We start from the raw sequence: 17977 nt of genomic DNA, 5'->3' as shown, positions 1-17977 counted from the left end.
CTTGCAGCGCCTGTCCGCTCTCCGCTTAGCTCCATTCAATGAAGCCAAGCCTCGAGAAGGTCTGCTCCATTCCAAGCGAACAACCGTGGCAGAAACCACGATGGAGTACACAGCATCAAAATCCACCTTGTGAACGGGCCCTTAGGTTGAAAAATTGGTGTCAGAACAGTAGCGTAATTAGAAGCTAAAAAAGGGCCAACTTGGTGGTGGAACCACCGCCAAATACACGCAAGATCCACCTTCTCCTCCTCAATCTACTTGACCCCTTTCCGACTTTAACTTTAATGGGGAAAGCAGCCTAAAAAAAAAAATGCTTTAAAGCAGTAACATTCAGTAACTTCTGAAATGTATTTTAAAGCTGCTGCGTAAAAATACCTTCCCCTATGTACTAGAGAGGAGATTTCCCACCGAAATCAGTCAGAAGCTGTTGATGGCGTTTCTAGAGTACTATGCTGCATAAATTTTATGCGGCAGAATGTGTAGTGTTTAAGGTTTTCTTAACCATGTGAACAAAGCTGCAAATTTGAATCAGGTTTCACCCTTTGCAATGCAGGGTGGAAACCTACAGGAGATATTCATAGGATATAAAAAAAAAAAAAAAAAAAGACCCAAAGTAGGGGAGAACATCCATGTTCAGGTTTGAGACAGCTTTTGAAGCCAAAGCCAAGATTCAAATAGAGGAGACGCAGTCTTTCCTTTATATACTGCATGTCCTCTGCTTAGGACCAGTTCCTCGCTTTGGCTTCAAAAACTGCATCTGAAACCTGAACGTGTAAACCCAGCCAAACGGTGCAGTGCCAATAATTAGTGTATTTTCCAGAAATTTTTAAATCATCATCCGATAGTCTAATGGGATGTAGGATACTAGTAATGAGATGTTGATCCAAAACATGTTATTTCCCTCCATACAAGATTCACAGCACAAAATGAGATGCTCGTATTGCCCATTGTCCTAACCGGCAAATAGTATGGTCCAACTGTGGACAATGCAGAACAAATTCATACTGCACTCATATAGACGAGTCTTTTAGTAAACCAAGGGTCACTCACTACATAAATCCTCCAGGATTTCAGAACCAAAGCTAAATTTGAGGTTCTTCAGTCTGACGAGAAGATATCAAATGGAATTTCTTTATGACATTCAAATCTATATCCTAGCGTAATCTGGGATCTGTCCAGTATTCCCCTGGATAAAGCCTAGTCCTACTGGGGTTTAATTAAGTCTCAATAAAGCTGATTTCATGTCACTCATCAGTGGATGTAGATATTATTATGGGATAATAAGTCTTATTGAGGAATTAGCAATGCTCCCTTGATTCATAATAACATCTTAAATGATCTTCTGCGGTTGCGCATTATCCCGTAGCGATGCTGAAATTAATGACATGGATAAATGGTAATACCACTGGCATGTATCTGCAGAAATGTGCTCCATGGTGGCATATGGCTGGGTGAGGTGTGATATATGAGACTTCACGTGGTCCATGATTATACGCCTCTCGCAGACACTTTCACATAACCCCCTAGAGAGAGCTATTCACCTTCCTTGATTTATGGCACGTTGTCACCCACCTCCCACCCAGCAAGGTGCCCCCTCCACACATCATGTGCTGCACTGCAAGGTCTCAGTGTCAACATCATCTGATAAACCCATCACTGCATGCTAATAAAGTCTTCTCCACGCAGAAAAGCACTAGTAAATATCTGGAGGAGGACAAAAGACAGGTTTAGGAAAGAAGAAAAAAGGATTCGCGAAGTGTTCCCTTCCTGTAATTAAGCCACGCGGAGGGGAGAGGAGGATATATAGACATCATAGTCTCATCTCAACACAAAGCCTTTCATATTCTTCCACTTTGTGGCTCTATGACATCAAGACAAAGAGATGGACAGTACCAACTGGAAGTGAAAGGGTTCAAAGCCTAAGCTTACCTTTCAGCGCCACCCCACCCCCCATGACAGCTCCTATTGTCAGTCTTTTCATGATCTTGATAAACGTTATCCTACATCGACGCACCGTACCCTCAGTCACTTCAAGGTGACAGCCTTCCACCCTCTATGTGCTGCTCCTCCAGAATCTGATTTCAGATAGGAGGACTAGAAATAGTAAGAAAATTGAAAATGAACAGAACAATAATGATAGTACAGATCACCACAAAGCTAAGGGTGGAATAGCTAGAACCTCTGATGAACTTTACAACCAGACGTATGACATGTCTGAGAAAAACAAAGAGGGGCACAGGAGGGCAGAGCTGACCAGGTAGGACATTAGTGGGTGGATAGGAACCTCTCTCAGCCATCTATTGAACAGGTCCAAACAGTTCATTGATTAACCCTCACTATGACATGTATCTGTAGGACAAGTCCCCTTGATCCCTATCTATGGACATTGTGAACTTTGATCACGTAGTTTATGGGGGACCAGTAATGTGAAACCCATAAATCAACACTTGGAAGCGGCCCCTGTCCCATGAGGAGGGGGCAGCTGATGCACATCTGTCACACTTACTTTGTCCTGTTTGCATTCCTCCAGCTGAGGGGCCACAGATGCAGCAGGAGGAGACTTCAGAGAGGTTCCTCCAGAGCTGGAGGAACTTGAAGTAGGGTTTGAGCTATTGGTGGGGCTTGAGCCTCCTTTCTCCCCAGTGTCCACCTTGATGAGCCTGTGCTTGGGAGACACATACTTCACTTCAGGAGAAGGTGAGGAGGGGGACTGGGCAGTGGGCGCAGGAGGCGCAGTGGGCACTATGGAGGAGTTCAGAGGGGCACTGGAACCTGTGGCACTAGAAGTAGTGTAGGGATCCTCAAAGTCTCTCTCCTTCTGCAGCTTATATGCCGCCAGGATGTCCGGCTGTCCTGCTGGGGTGACAGGGAACTGGGGCACTGCGGAGTGGTGGTGGTGATGGTGGTGCCCCCCAGCCTGGCACTGCCTGTAGTCCGGTTTAGGAGGGGCAGGAGGCGGCGGCTTGGAGCTTTTGAAGCCCAGGTGTTCCTTGATCCATTTGGCCATGCTGCCGGCGCATTGCTGTCCCGTGCTGGAGGCGGCTGGGGGGCTCCCTCTACCACTGATGCTGCCGCTGCGGGGAGGCTCTGCCCGGACGCTTCTTGTGGAGTCCAGCGGCTGGGGACTGCTGCCTGGAGGAGCCGAGGAGTGTCCGCTCAGCAGCATGAGGGGGCAGGCGAGCAGTCAGGCGGCAGTGCAGGCAGCGTGGTGAGCAGCTGATGCCATCTGTATGAATGAGCCGTGTGTGTCCACAGCACGTTATATACATACACACTACGCGGGGAAGAGGGCGGCACTGCGCCACCTGGTGGCCGAAACCTCCGCTCCGCCAGCGTGAACCCTTACTAATGGGGAGAGAAGAAGCTAAGCTTTGAAGTTGGTTTCTCATCTTAGGGCTCTTTCACACTTGCGTTATTGTCTTCCGGCATAGAGTTCCGTCGTCGGGACTCTATGCCGGAAGAATACTGATCAGGATTATCCTAATGCATTCTGAATGGAGAGTAATCCGTTCAGGATGCATCAGGATGTCTTCAGTTCCGGTACGGAACGTTTTTTGGCCGGAGAAAATACCGCAGCATGCTGCGCTTTTTGCTCCGGCCAAAAATCCTGAAGACTTGCCGCAAGGCCGGATCCGGGATCAATGCCCATTGAAAGGCATTGATCCGGATACGGCCTTAAGCTAAACGTCGTTTCGGCGCATTGCCGGAGCCGACATTTAGCTTTTTCAGAGTGGTTACCATGGCTGCCGGGACGCTAAAGTCCTGACAGCCATGGTAAAGTGTAGTGGGGAGCGGGGGAGCAGTGTACTTACCGTCCGTGCGGCTCCCCGGGCGCTCCAGAGTGACGTCAGGGCGCCCCAAGCGCATGGATCACGTGATCACATGGATCACGTCATCCATGCGCATGGGGCGCTCTGACGTCATTCTGGAGCGCCCCGGGAGCCGCACGGACTGTAAGTATACCGCTCCCCCGCTCCCCGCTCCTACTATGGCAACCAGGACCTTAATAGCGTCCTGGGTGCCATAGTAACACTGAAAGCATTTGGAAGACGGTTCCGTCTTCAAATGCTTTCAGTACACTTGCGTTTTTCCGGATCCGGCAGGCACCTCCGGCAACGGAAGTGCATGCCGGATCCCAACAACGCAAGTGTGAAAGAGGCCTTATCCAAGCAAAAAAGAGACTGGGAGTCTCCGTCCCACTGTCAATAAGAATGGAAATAAAAGTAATGAAAAATAGTTGAGTAATATGTATTAGATAGGATGCGGACCCATTCATTTCGATAGGTCCGCAAAAACACGGACCGCACACCGTGTGCTGTCCGCATCAGTATGTCCATTCCGTTGCCCCGCAAAAAAAAAAATAGAGCATGTCCTATTTTTTTCTAGTTTGCGGACAAGAAAGGATCCGCAAAAAAAACAACGGATGACATACAGAACATAATCTATTTTTTTTCCAGATCCACAATTTGCAGAACCGCAAAACACATACGGTTGTGTGCATGTAGGCTAATAATTATTATTATTATTATTATTATTATTATTATTAAATATATAATTTAAAATGATTGCAAATAAATTTAAATAAATTAAAAATAAGAGGGTGGTAACCTGCAGGAAGGAAATAGATTGGGGAAAGGAACATTATACTGTGCTTTCAAAAGGACCAGATTTACCAACGCGTCTGCGCCTAGAATCTGTCTGAACAGTGGAGTAATTAGAGTTTGTCTTTTTTATCTCCCTTTAAAGGAGGTGGGGCTTAATGGGAAGGGGTGTCACAGAAAGGGATGTGGCCATTTTGCGCCAAAATTGTGCCTCAATTATGGCATAAAAAATGTATCTAAAACGAAGCCAACCTATAGAGTCAGAAAAAAGGGGCACATTTATTAAGACCGTTGTTTTAGACGCCGGTCTTAATAAGCCCCTGCTCCAGCCTCTACGTAACTTTGGCGTATCCACTGCCAATTCTAAATGTAGGACAGCTTCCAAAGTGTCCATCCCTGCACGGCATGTATCCTCCAGCCTGAGCCCCTGTGATAACTCTGCTGCAGGTCTACACAGCCTGTGTAAGCTTGTGCCATCTACAGGATTAGTATGTCTGCCCCAGAGAGTAGAATTCAATTGGATCTATCCCAGACCGTAGTGAAATGGTGGTGAATAACATCAAATGGAAATCCTACAAATGCTGAGGTCTCAAATAAATGATAGAAAGTTCCCATGGCACACTCAAAAATGCAGTGCATCAGTATCTGATCTGTGGGGGTCTGACAGCCAGGACCCGCACTTATCACCGGCGGTCGCAGCCTTCTCCCTGCTCACTAAGCACAGCGCTGTACATTGTAAACGGCTGTGCCTGGTACCGCGCTCTGCTCCATTCACTTTAATAGGACTGAGCTGGTCCTAGGCCACGTCACTGGCCTATGGAAAGCTGAGAGAAGGCTGCGGTGCTCCTGAGCCGCCGCTGCCTTCTCAAACAGCTGATTGGCGGGGGTCCCGGGTGTCGGACTCCCACCAATCAGAAACTGATGACCTATAACACGGGAGCAGCGGATATCCCATGCTATATTTCCTGTATTATTATTACAGGGAGTGCAGAATTATTAGGCAAGTTGTATTTTTGAGGATTAATTTTATTATTGAACAACAACCATGTTCTCAATGAACCCAAAAAACTCATTAATATCAAAGCTGAATATTTTTGGAAGTAGTTTTTAGTTTGTTTTTAGTTTTAGCTATTTTAGGGGGATATCTGTGTGTGCAGGTGACTATTACTGTGCATAATTATTAGGCAACTTAACAAAAAACAAATATATACCCATTTCAATTATTTATTTTTACCAGTGAAACCAATATAACATCTCAACATTCACAAATATACATTTCTGACATTCAAAAACAAAACAAAAACAAATCAGTGACCAATATAGCCACCTTTCTTTGCAAGGACACTCAAAAGCCTGCCATCCATGGATTCTGTCAGTGTTTTGATCTGTTCACCATCAACATTGCGTGCAGCAGCAACCACAGCCTCCCAGACACTGTTCAGAGAGGTGTACTGTTTTCCCTCTATGTAAATCTCACATTTGATGATGGACCACAGGTTCTCAATGGGGTTCAGATCAGGTGAACAAGGAGGCCATGTCATTAGATTTTCTTATTTTATACCCTTTCTTGCCAGCCACGCTGTGGAGTACTTGGACGCGTGTGATGGAGCATTGTCCTGCATGAAAATCATGTTTTTCTTGAAGGATGCAGACTTCTTCCTGTACCACTGCTTGAAGAAGGTGTCTTCCAGAAACTGGCAGTAGGACTGGGAGTTGAGCTTGACTCCATCCTCAACCCGAAAAGGCCCCACAAGCTCATCTTTGATGATACCAGCCCAAACCAGTACTCCACCTCCACCTTGCTGGCGTCTGAGTCGGACTGGAGCTCTCTGCCCTTTACCAATCCAGCCACAGGCCCATCCCTCTGGCCCATCAAGACTCACTCTCATTTCATCGTCCATAAAACCTGTCTTGAGATATTTCTTGGCCCAGTCTTGACGTTTCAGCTTGTGTGTCTTGTTCAGTGGTGGTCGTCTTTCAGCCTTTCTTACCATGGCCATGTCTCTGAGTATTGCACACCTTGTGCTTTTGGGCACTCCAGTGATGTTGCAGCTCTGAAATATGGCCAAACTGGTGGCAAGTGGCATCTTGGCAGCTGCACGCTTGACTTTTCTCAGTTCATGGGCAGTTATTTTGCGCCTTGGTTTTTCCACACGCTTCTTGCGACCCTGTTGACTATTTTGAATGAAACGCTTGATTGTTCGATGATCACGCTTCAGAAGCTTTGCAATTTTATGAGTGCTGCATCCCTCTGCAAGATATCTCACTATTTTTGACTTTTCTGAGCCTGTCAAGTCCTTCTTTTGACCCATTTTGCTAAAGAAAAGGAAGTTGCCTAATAATTATGCACACCTAATATAGGGTGTTGATGTCATTAGACCACACCCCTTCTCATTACAGAGATGCACATCACCTAATATGCTTAATTGGTAGTAGGCTTTCGAGCCTATACAGCTTGGAGTAAGACAACATGCATAAAGAGGATGATGTGGTCAAAATACTCATTTGCCTAATAATTCTGCACGCAGTGTAGTGTTGAGCGAAGCGAGCTTCGGATGCTTCATCTGAAGTCGCTTCGTTCAAAACTTCGGATTAATACTTCGCAGATATCCGTCTCCTTACAGTATTAGAATGTATGGGCTCTGATGAGCTGAAGTTAGTTATTCACGAAGTCGCGCAGGACTTTGTTGAATAACTTTGGTGGTGGATTTTTAAAGTGGAAAACCACTTTAAAACTTGAAACTGAACTCGGGTTTGGTTCCGAGGTACTAGTCGGGACCGAAGGCGAGTTCTGTTTCAAGCTTTAAAGTGGTTTTCCACTTTAAAAATCCACCACCAAAGTTATTCAACAAAGTCCTGCGCGACTTCGTGAATAACTAACTTCAGCTCATCAGAGCCCATACATTCTAATACTGTATGGAGACGGATCTCCTTACAGTATTATTCCGAAGTTTTGAACGAAGCGACTTAAGATGAAGCATCCGAAGCTCGCTTCGTTCAGCACTAATTATAATTTGTCCTTTAAAGTTGGAATATCAGATGGTATTTCAGGGGGCTGAGAAGTTATTTTAGAATTAAGGAGTAGGTTACATTCTAATAGATTAGATCCTGATTGGCTTGGTTCTGGACATGAAAGGTGGCATCAAAGCAGTCACGTTTAGCTATTTCAAAAACTAAAATATTAAAAGGCTTTGTGCCATGGATTTCCCATTCTTTAGGAGAGAATTACATGTGATTTTGCTAAAACCAGCTTCACCTGCATCAAAGTGGTTAGGTAGGCACAATTTAGCCATTTGAATAAGTGGTCCTGAAGGTTTAAATAGTGATGGAGTCTCCATCCCACATACGTACAAAATGAGCAACATGTGGGATAACAACAAGGTCTATGGTGGAAGGCTTGGAGCCAACTCCTATTGTCCAGCCTTGTGCTCCTGAATCAAAAAAAAAATTACACACTTACCTGCCTGAGGTTTCACTGCCGCTCTCTACTTGGCCTCGGGACCAGGAAGCTGCTGGGTCCTGTGACTTCTGCAGCCAATCACACGCCTCAGCAGTCACATCCGCTTGAACAGTACCTCACAGCTGTGGCATAACATTTAGGCCTCATGCACCACAGTTTTGGTCCACATCTGATCCATTCATTTCAATGGGACCAAAAAAAAACGTTTTTGTGGGCCGCAGAATGGAAATACAGATGCAGACAGCACACAGAGTGCTGTCCGCATCTGTATTTCCATTCTGCGGCCCACCAAAAAAATAGAACATGTCCTATTCCTCTCCATGTTGTAGGCATTTTTAGCAAAGGTCAGGACACATCGATCCACAAACTACACAATGTACACGGTCGATTTGTGAACCGCAAAAATAGATACCGTCATGTGCAGGAGGCCTTAAGCTGACATGATAGCTGAGGTCTGCGACTTGCCACAGCAGTCACGTGACCCAGCCGCTTCCTGGTCCCATGGGCACAGAACTCAAGGGCACAGCCTTGGCCGATAGTGGTTGTTGACTCCGAAGCCGAACAACTCCTTTAAGGTAGTCACATACACAAAATGAGTTTTGGCCAGTTTTGGTGGGACCCACCTAACGTGCATGGTGATGTCTTGATTCTTCCCAGATGACAAATGTCTGAGGAAAAAAAGGATCAAGCCTGCTGAATTTCAAAACGTGGTATACATTGTTCTTACTACAGGGAAAGGGGTTTCTGGCGGTTGTGTATTTTCCGTTCCTCATTGAGAACACAGGGTCTTTCAACTGTGTGGAGTGTACATATGTATGAAGGGTTTGGGAGTGATAGATGTTAGGTCAATGACCTTGTTCTGCTGAGCGTCGTTCAGAGTGCATGGCCACCTTTACTTTTAGCATGTACTAATTGAATACACAGCTCAGGTAGGTAACACAAGAACAGGTAGGGGAAATGAGGAGGATGTGGTATATATAGGTGGCCCATGACTGAACAATACAGTAGTATGAGTACAAGAATTGTGATGCTCATATTTCTTCAAAGTTTGGAGACTTGTATGGGAAAATCTGGTTAGTGGCTGGCAGAGAATTTAGTGGACTAATAAAGGAAAATAAAGCTGGCTGATCCAGTACTCAGGACACTGTGATGATGTAATACCATGATGCTGTCATTACTGAGCTATGGACACAAGAGATGGCTGTGAGGTGGAGCCAATATCCCTGTAATGTGGGGAGTAAAACATAGGGTAGTGGCAAATAAAAAGTAGAGAACATGGACCTAGGATTTAGGTGAGGAGTTTCTTGTGCTCACATCTTATTATTATAGGGGTGGAGGAGAGGAAACACACAGACTTCTCATCTCCAATAAACATCAATATGCATTTTTCTTTGAAGTTACCTTTTAAGATAATACAGAGCAGTAGGCTGACTCCAGAGGTGTAGCATCATGGGGCTGAGAGAGAAACTCACTGGAGCTTATGGGTGGCCATTTTATATGTGAGCTAGAGTCTATTTTGCTATTTTTGTGACACTTTTTTTAACTAAAAAAGACATATCATGTGTTACAGAGGGTAAGGAAAAGTGCATCCTCCCGCACTACTGTCCCTATCTACTTGCATGATACACCCTAAATGGCGGCCCACAACTTGGAGATGGTCCTTAACTTGACTAAGTGCAGGGGCCTAAACCTAGTAGGGTAAAGGAGTAGTCAGACAGAAAGAGGCCAAAACCAGATAGGCAAAACCAGGTCTGGATCAAAACCAAAAGCTAAGTGAAAGTCGGGCCAGAGTCCAAACCAGAGAAATATGTCAGAACCAACACAAGATACAAACACAGAGTTATTTACCAGACAGAGTCAGAGGAAAAATTGGCAGTCAGGAGCAGGGGGAGGGTCAACCGAAAAGTCAGAATACCAGGAATCCAAACAATAGTACAATACACGCTAATGAGACAAAGACGACCAAATCACAGGCAACTGTGGCCAGCAGCTGCCTATCTGAATCTCCAACTGACAGGAAGAATGTGACGCTGGCACCAAGTACGATTGGCCCTATGTTCCTGCTCCCTGATAGGCTGACCAGCCTGACTGTGAGAGGCTGGGCTTCCTGCCGGATACATGACATCAAGTCTTCACAGAAGTACAACTGGCTGCATACCTTTGCAGTCACATTACTTCTGCCTCCTGCACTTTTTTTTTCTCTTCTAGTCTTTACCATTAGGGACATTACAGTCGTGGCCAAAAGTTTTGAGAATGACAAAAATTCTAGTTTTCACAAAGTTTGCTGCTAAACTGCTTTTAGATCTTTGTTTCAGTTGTTTCTGTGATGTAGTGAAATATAATTACACGCACTTCATACGTTTCAAAGGCTTTTATCGACAATTACATGACATTTATGCAAAGAGTCGGTATTTGCAGTGTTGGCCCTTCTTTTTCAGGACCTCTGAAATTCGACTGGGCATGCTCTCAATCAACTTCTGGGCCAATTCCTGACTGATAGCAACCCATTCTTTCATAATTACTTCTTGGAGTTTGTCAGAATTAGTGGGTTTTTGTTTGTCCACCTGCCTCTTTAGAATTGACCACAAGTTCTCAATGGGTTTAAGATCTGGGGAGTTTCCAGGCCATGGACCCAAAATGTCAACATTTTGGTCCGCGAGCCACTTACAGTAGTTATCACTTTTGCCTTATGGCACTGTGCTCCATCGTGCTGGAAAATGCATTGTTCTTCACCAAACTGTTGTTGGATTGTTGGAAGAAGTTGCTGTTGGAGGGTGTTTTGGTACCATTCTTTATTCACGGCTGTGTTTTTGGGCAAAATTGTGAGTGAGCCCACTCCCTTGGATGAGAAGCAACCCCACACATGAATGGTCTCAGGATGCTTTACTGTTGGCATGACACAGGACTGATGGTAGCGCTCACCTTTTCTTCTCCAGACAAGCCTTTTTCCAGATGCCCCAAACAATCGGAAAGAGGCTTCATCTGAGAATATGACTTTGCCCCAGTCCTCAGCAGTCCATTCACCATACTTTCTGCAGAAGATCAATCTGTCCCTGATGTTTTTTTTGGAGAGAAGTGGCTTCTTTGCTGGCCTTCTTGACATCAGGCCATCTTCCAAAAGTCTTCGCCTCACTGTGCGTGCAGATGCGCTCACACCTGCCTGCTGCCATTCCTGAGCAAGCTCTGCACTGATGGCACTCCGATCCCGCAGCTGAATCCTCTTTAGGAGACGATCCTGGCGCTTTCTGGACTTTCTTGGACGCCCTGAAGCCTTCTTAACAAGAATTGAACCTCTTTCCTTGAAGTTCTTGATGATCCTATAAATTGTTGATTGAGGTACAATCTTAGTAGCCACAATATCCTTGCCTGTGAAGCTATTTTTATGCAACGCAATGATGGCTGCACGCGTTTCTTTGCAGGTCACCATGGTTAAAAATGGAAGAACAATGATTTCAAGCATCACCCTCCTTTTAACATGTCAAGTCTGCCATTTTAACCCAATCAGCCTGACATAATAATCTCCAGCCTTGTGCTCGTCAACATTCTCACCTGAGTTAACAAGACGATTACTGAAATGATCTCAGCAGGTCCTTTAATGACAGCAATGAAATGCAGTGGAAAGGTTTTTTGGGATTAAGTTAATTTTCATGGCAAAGAAGGACTATGCAATTCATCTGATCACTCTTCATAACATTCTGGAGTATATGCAAATTGCTATTATACAAACCTAAGCAGCAACTTTTCCAATTTCCAATATTTATGTAATTCTCAAAACTTTTGGCCACGACTGTACATTAGAGCTGTGCACTAAGGACGGTCCATCTGACCACCACCTGTTGCCAGAAAATCCACAGGAAGTCACCCTTAAAATGTTGGTCAGTCGGCGAGCAGGCAGCAACGATTATCTCTTGCCCCAGCTGCTTGCAGTGCAGTATTTTTATGTCTGTGTATGCAAGCATGCCAGAAGCAGAGGAGGACTGACAGTAAAGGCAGTGAAAAAGTAAAAAGGTAGAGCAGCATCAACAGACCTCACCGACCAATCCCGGAATGCATCAGCCACAACAGGACTGCAGATCCACAGCAGTCCACAGGACAATAGAAAGAAGAAGGGTTACGGCAGCATCTCCAGTATATCCTTTATTGAAGCCATGAGTGTGTACAAGTAGCAAGCAATGCGACGTTTCGGCTACATAGTAGCCTTTAATGTAGCCGAAACGTCGCATTGCTTGCTACTTGTACACACTCATGGCTTCAATAAAGAATATACTGGAGATGCTGCCATAACCCTTCTTCTTTCTATTGACAGTAAAGGCAGTGACTGGCATTGCTGCTTTTTTGTCTTTTTTCCTCTCCTTTCTCCTTTGGCTGGCATTGTTAAAGGGGTCGTCCCATGAAAAATATTCTACAGTATTCAAGCCATCCTCTGGATCTGAATTCTTTTCTAATTGCTTGTAATAAAAATTTCAGCATAGCCACTGAGTTATTCAATAAAATGTATCTGCTGTGTTTTTTTTTTTTTCTTATTTATTTGACCTGCTCACTGAGAAGGCTGCACATGCTCAGTTTCAACCTTCAACTGCCTCCTGAGTTGTGATCGGGAGAGCATTGACATGCCCACTTAGCTGCATCAGAAAAGATACTCCCTTTCACGAACCAGCTGGTATGAACCCACTGTGTCATGCATCCTACCTCCTCTAAGGGCGTTGTCTAAGCGAACCCCTCATTCTTCACAGTTCCCCAGATGGTGGGGATAGGCTTTCCCGAGAGGAACACCAAGTCGCTACCTCTTGAGAAAGAGGGTCACAGGAGGCAGCTGGACCAGGAGGTACCAGAGGTACAGACGTAGTCAGCAGGCCGAGTCGTAACCATGAGCGACAGTGCAGGACCAAAGGATGAGGCAGAGGCGAAGTCAGACAAGCAATAGGTCAGGGCAGGCGGCACAGGTATAGATCAGGCAGTCCGTGTCAGCAACAGGAGAGTCAAGGCAAGCAGCCAGGGATCAAACAGGTAGCAGAGTCCAGAAACACAAGCACCGGTCAGGTACACAGGAACACAAGCAGAGAAATCAACAGCTTTGCAGGACACAAGGACCTTGACACTCAGGCATCTGGGAAGGGGGCTGATCCACTTATATACCTGCAGGAGGGCTAGGATTGGTCAGCGAGGTCACATGATCTAACCCATAAAGCACAGAAAGTGATAGGTGCCGCCCTTAAGGAAGTGCTGCAGGGAAAAAGCAGCAAGCATGCTGTGACCAGGGCTGAAAGGAAACTGTGGAGCGGATCCCAGAACAACAGTACCTGCCAGGACTGCAGCGATGAATGGGGAAGCACATTCAGCAGATCACCACTGAACACGGCGCCCTGGACCGCGGCAGTAAGCAAGGGAACAGCGGCACACAGCAGCCGCTGTTACAATCACTTTAGCTATCAGCTTGATATAAATCTAGCAGAGCAATGAATGTGGAGATCTCTGGACCCATGTGAGGTACAGGGTTGGTTCTAGCCTTGTAAGAAAGAGATTGTCATTTTCTATATTATGTCATATTTTAATTTTTTACATTAGTCATAGGATAACTCCTTTAAGGGGAAAGTGGCTGGGACTGTAAGGAAGGCACTGGGCTGTAATTGTGGTTGTTACTGATATCTGGGTTTTATTTTAGGGCACTGACTATCACTATGACGCCGTGCGCTTCCTTACCGCCGCTGCACTACAGTAATACACTCGTATGATCTATACGAGTGTATTACTGTAGTGCAGCGGCGGCATGAAGCGCAATGACGCGTGCGCTCCTGCTCTCAGCAGGAATCCAGGCCGTGTTACCACGGACCGCTCACGGCCGTGAAATACGGCCGTGTGCATTCAGACTTAGTTGAAAATAGATTTCATTTGAAAATCAATGGTATTCATCTGCATATCAGATTTGTTTCCTTTACCAGTTTAGTGCAAAAGTTGAAGGGAACTAAAAAGTTTGAATAAGTGGGAAATCAGCTTAGGCTAGATTTACATTGTTTTCTGTTCTTATGATCTGTCAAAAAATAAATAAAAAATCCCTCCATGAAGTATTTTTCTTGCTGTCTAAAATAATGGATCTCAGATGGAAATGGCTAAAACGTATGCAACATGTGCAAAACTGAGCATAACGGATGCTCAAAATGAAGGATTCATTTTTTTTTGCAGTTTTTTGTTCTTGTGATGGATCAGAAGAACGGAAAATGGAAGAAAAATGTGTAGTATTGGACTGCACACGAGCATATTTTTTTTCTGTGTCCGTTCTTTTTTTTTGCAAATCCTATACGGAACCAATCCTTTCAATGGGTCCGCAAAAAGAAAAACGGAAGTTACTCTGTGGGCATTCCGTTTCCATATGTCCGTATTTCCGTTCCGCAAAATAATAGAACATGTCCTATTATTGTTCACATTACGGACAAGGATAGGACTGTTCTATGAGGGGGTAGCTGTTTCGTTCTGCAAAATACGGAATGCACACGGACGTCATCCATATTTTTTGCAGATCCGTTTTTTGCGGACCCCAAAATACATATGCAACGAGCAGGACACTGGTACAGTGGGTCAGCTATGCAGTGGGTCAGGATATATGTGTAGTAGTTTGTGATGCCAATTGCAGCTTGCGCAGGGACTGTAGCAGGGCCCTTTAAGATGTTATAACTCACGTACCAGGTGAGGAATGCCAGAGAGGGATAATGTCTCTGTATAGTAGGTATGGTAGTGTCAACGGTGTCTCCTACCTGGGTACGGCTGGACTCCTGGATCCTGGCTCATTTGCAATAAAATTTAGTGTGGTCAGTAGGAGTAATTGAGGAATGAATGCAATCCAGACAGGAAATATAATCCAACTCGTCTTTACTTAATGCAGCTTGAATCCATACAGTTACAGCATAGGTCTTTGGTCCCAGCAGGTATTGGCAATATGTGGCAGGAATTACTATATATTCTGCTTCTTGACATATGCCTAAAGAATCTGGCAGGTATCTATCTTCTGCTCTGTCTGTGGTCTGCTTGATATGGGCCTGATTAGCTAAAGGAGGTATTTGGCTTCTCCTGGACTTTGGACTCACAGTTCTGCTCGCAGGGAATGGCTTCCTGGAGATCTGGAGGTGGCTGCTTGCTTGTCAACCAGCTGAGGTAGATGACTCAGGCTGGGAAAAGGGATCCTGGGCCTCAACCGAGGCTGGATCCTAGATTGGGATCCCTATTTCTGGGAGCTCCTACCAACACAGCCTTCCCCTAGGAGGGGGCTGGTACACACTAACTAGAACTTTCCTTCCTCCCCATGAGGCAGGATGTGGGAACATTCCACTCCTCCTCAAAGAGGGGGGAGCTAGCCTGGAATGAACTATTCCAGCCTAGGCATACTAAACTGGCTAAGATCCTGTTACATACTGATGCCACCTGCTGGTGTACATGGAAATTGCAGCAAAATACATAAAACAGGCCTGGATAATGATAGTGGGCACAGAAGTCATACTGAATGCCCACCATGGTGTCATTGAGCATCAGGGTAAGGGTTAATTTTATTCATGATTTCTCCTATTTTCCCGCCTTTTGTATTTTAATGAATATTCCTTTTAAATTTTCTGAGGTGATTCTAATTGTTGAATCTGATTGGTACCTGGTTGCCTACCTGTTGCTGAGGTACCTGTTTTCTGCCTGTTCCTGATTGGAGGTTGAGATTTCTGGGGTGGGAAAATTGAATATTTAAAGAAGATCGCATCAGGTCCGGAGCTTGTCCGCCGCGGAGCCTGGAAGAAGAGGACGCCTTCCCGCCCGCCCTCCCATTATTATAATAAAAAAATTAAAAAAATAAGAAAATAGGAAGTCGTGGTCTGTTATTGAAGGGGGGTTAGTCACCCAGCTTTGCTGGGGGGACAATTGTGGACTCAATGAATTTTAAATGAGTATTTATTTATTGGTTATTTATTTATTTAATTATTATGGTGATTTTATCAGCAATATTATATTTATGTAACCCTTAATAAAAGACCACGGCCAATTTCTACCACAATTTTGGTTTTGTGTTTATTTTAACCAGTTTTAGGAGTTAACGTTGGCTGTACAGTACAAGTAATTGCTCATATGGCACCATGCACATTATGGAGAGAGTGATGTAAACTTATACCAGATGACAATATACATACACTTAACATGATGCAGCGGGGAACAGAAGTTTAGTGACATACTTCAGGATGTTACACATACAGTCGTGTACATGAGCCCTAAGAAGACCAGCTGTGTATGGAGACTTAGTGGCAATGCTCCATGGGAAAATAATACGCAAAGAGATACCGTATTTTTCGATTTATAATAATGCAACCGATGATAAGACACACCTAGGTTTTAGAGGAAGACAATAAGATTATTTTTTTTTCATTAGACCTCAGATCAGACCAGCAATCAGACACCCAATGTTAATAAGACCTCAGATCAGTCCCCCATGCCTCAGATCAGCCCCCCATGCCATTTATTAGCCCCCCATGCCATTTAGCCCCTACTATGAGCCCCCATGCTATCAATGAGCCTCCATTATGAGCCCCCATGCCATTTATAAGCCCCAGTGCCATTTATTAGCCTCCATTATAAGCCCCCAGTACCATTTATTAGCCCCCATGCCACAGATCAAAAAAATAAAAAAAAACACTTACCTCTCCTGCTCCTGGACGACACCGCGCCTCACCTCCAGCTCGCTCTGTCTTCTTCCTGCTGCGGCTGTGCTGTGACCCGACGCGCACAGCGTGAGGTCACAACGCGCCCTTTACGCTGTGCGCAGCCACAGCACAGCCGACAGCCGAGGACCAGGAAGTTTCGGTACTAATGAGCGCTTCCATGAAAACGTTCATTAGTATTCGCTTTATAAGAAGCAGGGCCATTTCCCCCCCACTTTTGGGGGAAAAAAGTGTCTTATAAAGCGAAAAATACGGTATCTCCCAGAAAAAGAGAACTATATCGCTACCCCCACCTTCTGGAAGTGGCTCCCTATGAGTCAGAATCTCACTTTTTAACAAGCCTTGGGACATGGCAGGGGAAAATAGCCAAGCAATATATCCATCTGCGGGCAGCTGTTTCCGTCTGTTTGCCCCTCATCAGTATAGATTAGGGTAACCAGTAATAATGGTGCATATTCTTCATTTTCATGTGTCGTTTTCTGATCCATAATGTGGTATTATAAGATCACAATAAACACACATTTAAAATTTGGAATGATCATATATAATACTGGCTGTCTGATAATCCATTTTCACATCTGCCAAGCTGTGTGGGAGTGCAGTCAGGTTATTTCAGGCAGTGGCCTGGGGACTAGTGCAGTATAGGAGAACTGAACTCACTATATTCTAATGCAAAAGGAATGTATACATCCTGTTCAGAGTAAACTAGAGCAAAATGAAAGGGCATAAACGGGCTCCTTGCCCGTGTTATACCTTTATGAAATCCAGAGAAATAAAAGCTTGAATACTAAATACTAATACGCATTAAAAGGGTTGTGCAGTGCAAAGATATTGATGACCTAGCTTGCACGAGCGCAGCTACCCCTTCAAATAGCAGATTGGCGGGATTACCGGGATTTGTACCCCTTCAGATCTGATATTAATGACCTATCCTGAGGATCCTTCATCAATATCTTTGCGCTGTACAACTCCTTTAATAGTGCAGAGGGTGGGCCCAAGCAGCTCAGTTTCCAGACCTTTCATCTGACAGCGCCTCCCTCTCCTGCTTGATTGACAGGGTCATGTGTGGAGAGGGAGGTGCTGGGATGGAAAAGGCTTGGCTCTATGGTGCACTGTGCAAATCCAGCATGGCCTCAGCAAGCATAACAGCCAGTAAGTATATGGAAAAAAATATGTTTTATTTTGAAATTTCAAAAGTTACATAAGCATATAGAGGTATGACATGGGGATGG

The 17977-nt window shown here is 44.9% G+C and overlaps 1 protein-coding gene across 1 annotated transcript in view; it reads right to left on the bottom strand.

The window, feature by feature from the left end:
* Positions 1 to 3213, bottom strand: part of SHF (Src homology 2 domain containing F) — a 338508-nt gene extending 335295 nt beyond the window's left edge. Inside the window, exon 1 of the mRNA XM_040413828.1 lies at positions 2507 to 3213. Within this exon, the coding sequence (XP_040269762.1) occupies positions 2507 to 3166 (660 nt within the window). The 5' untranslated portion in view covers positions 3167 to 3213. The remainder of the gene's footprint in view (positions 1 to 2506) is intronic.
* Between the last annotated feature and the right edge of the window lie 14764 nt (positions 3214 to 17977).

This window comes from Bufo bufo, chromosome 1 (assembly GCF_905171765.1).
Source record: "Bufo bufo chromosome 1, aBufBuf1.1, whole genome shotgun sequence".
Classification (NCBI taxonomy): domain Eukaryota; kingdom Metazoa; phylum Chordata; class Amphibia; order Anura; family Bufonidae; genus Bufo; species Bufo bufo.
This window is presented reverse-complemented; position numbering and strand designations above follow the sequence as displayed.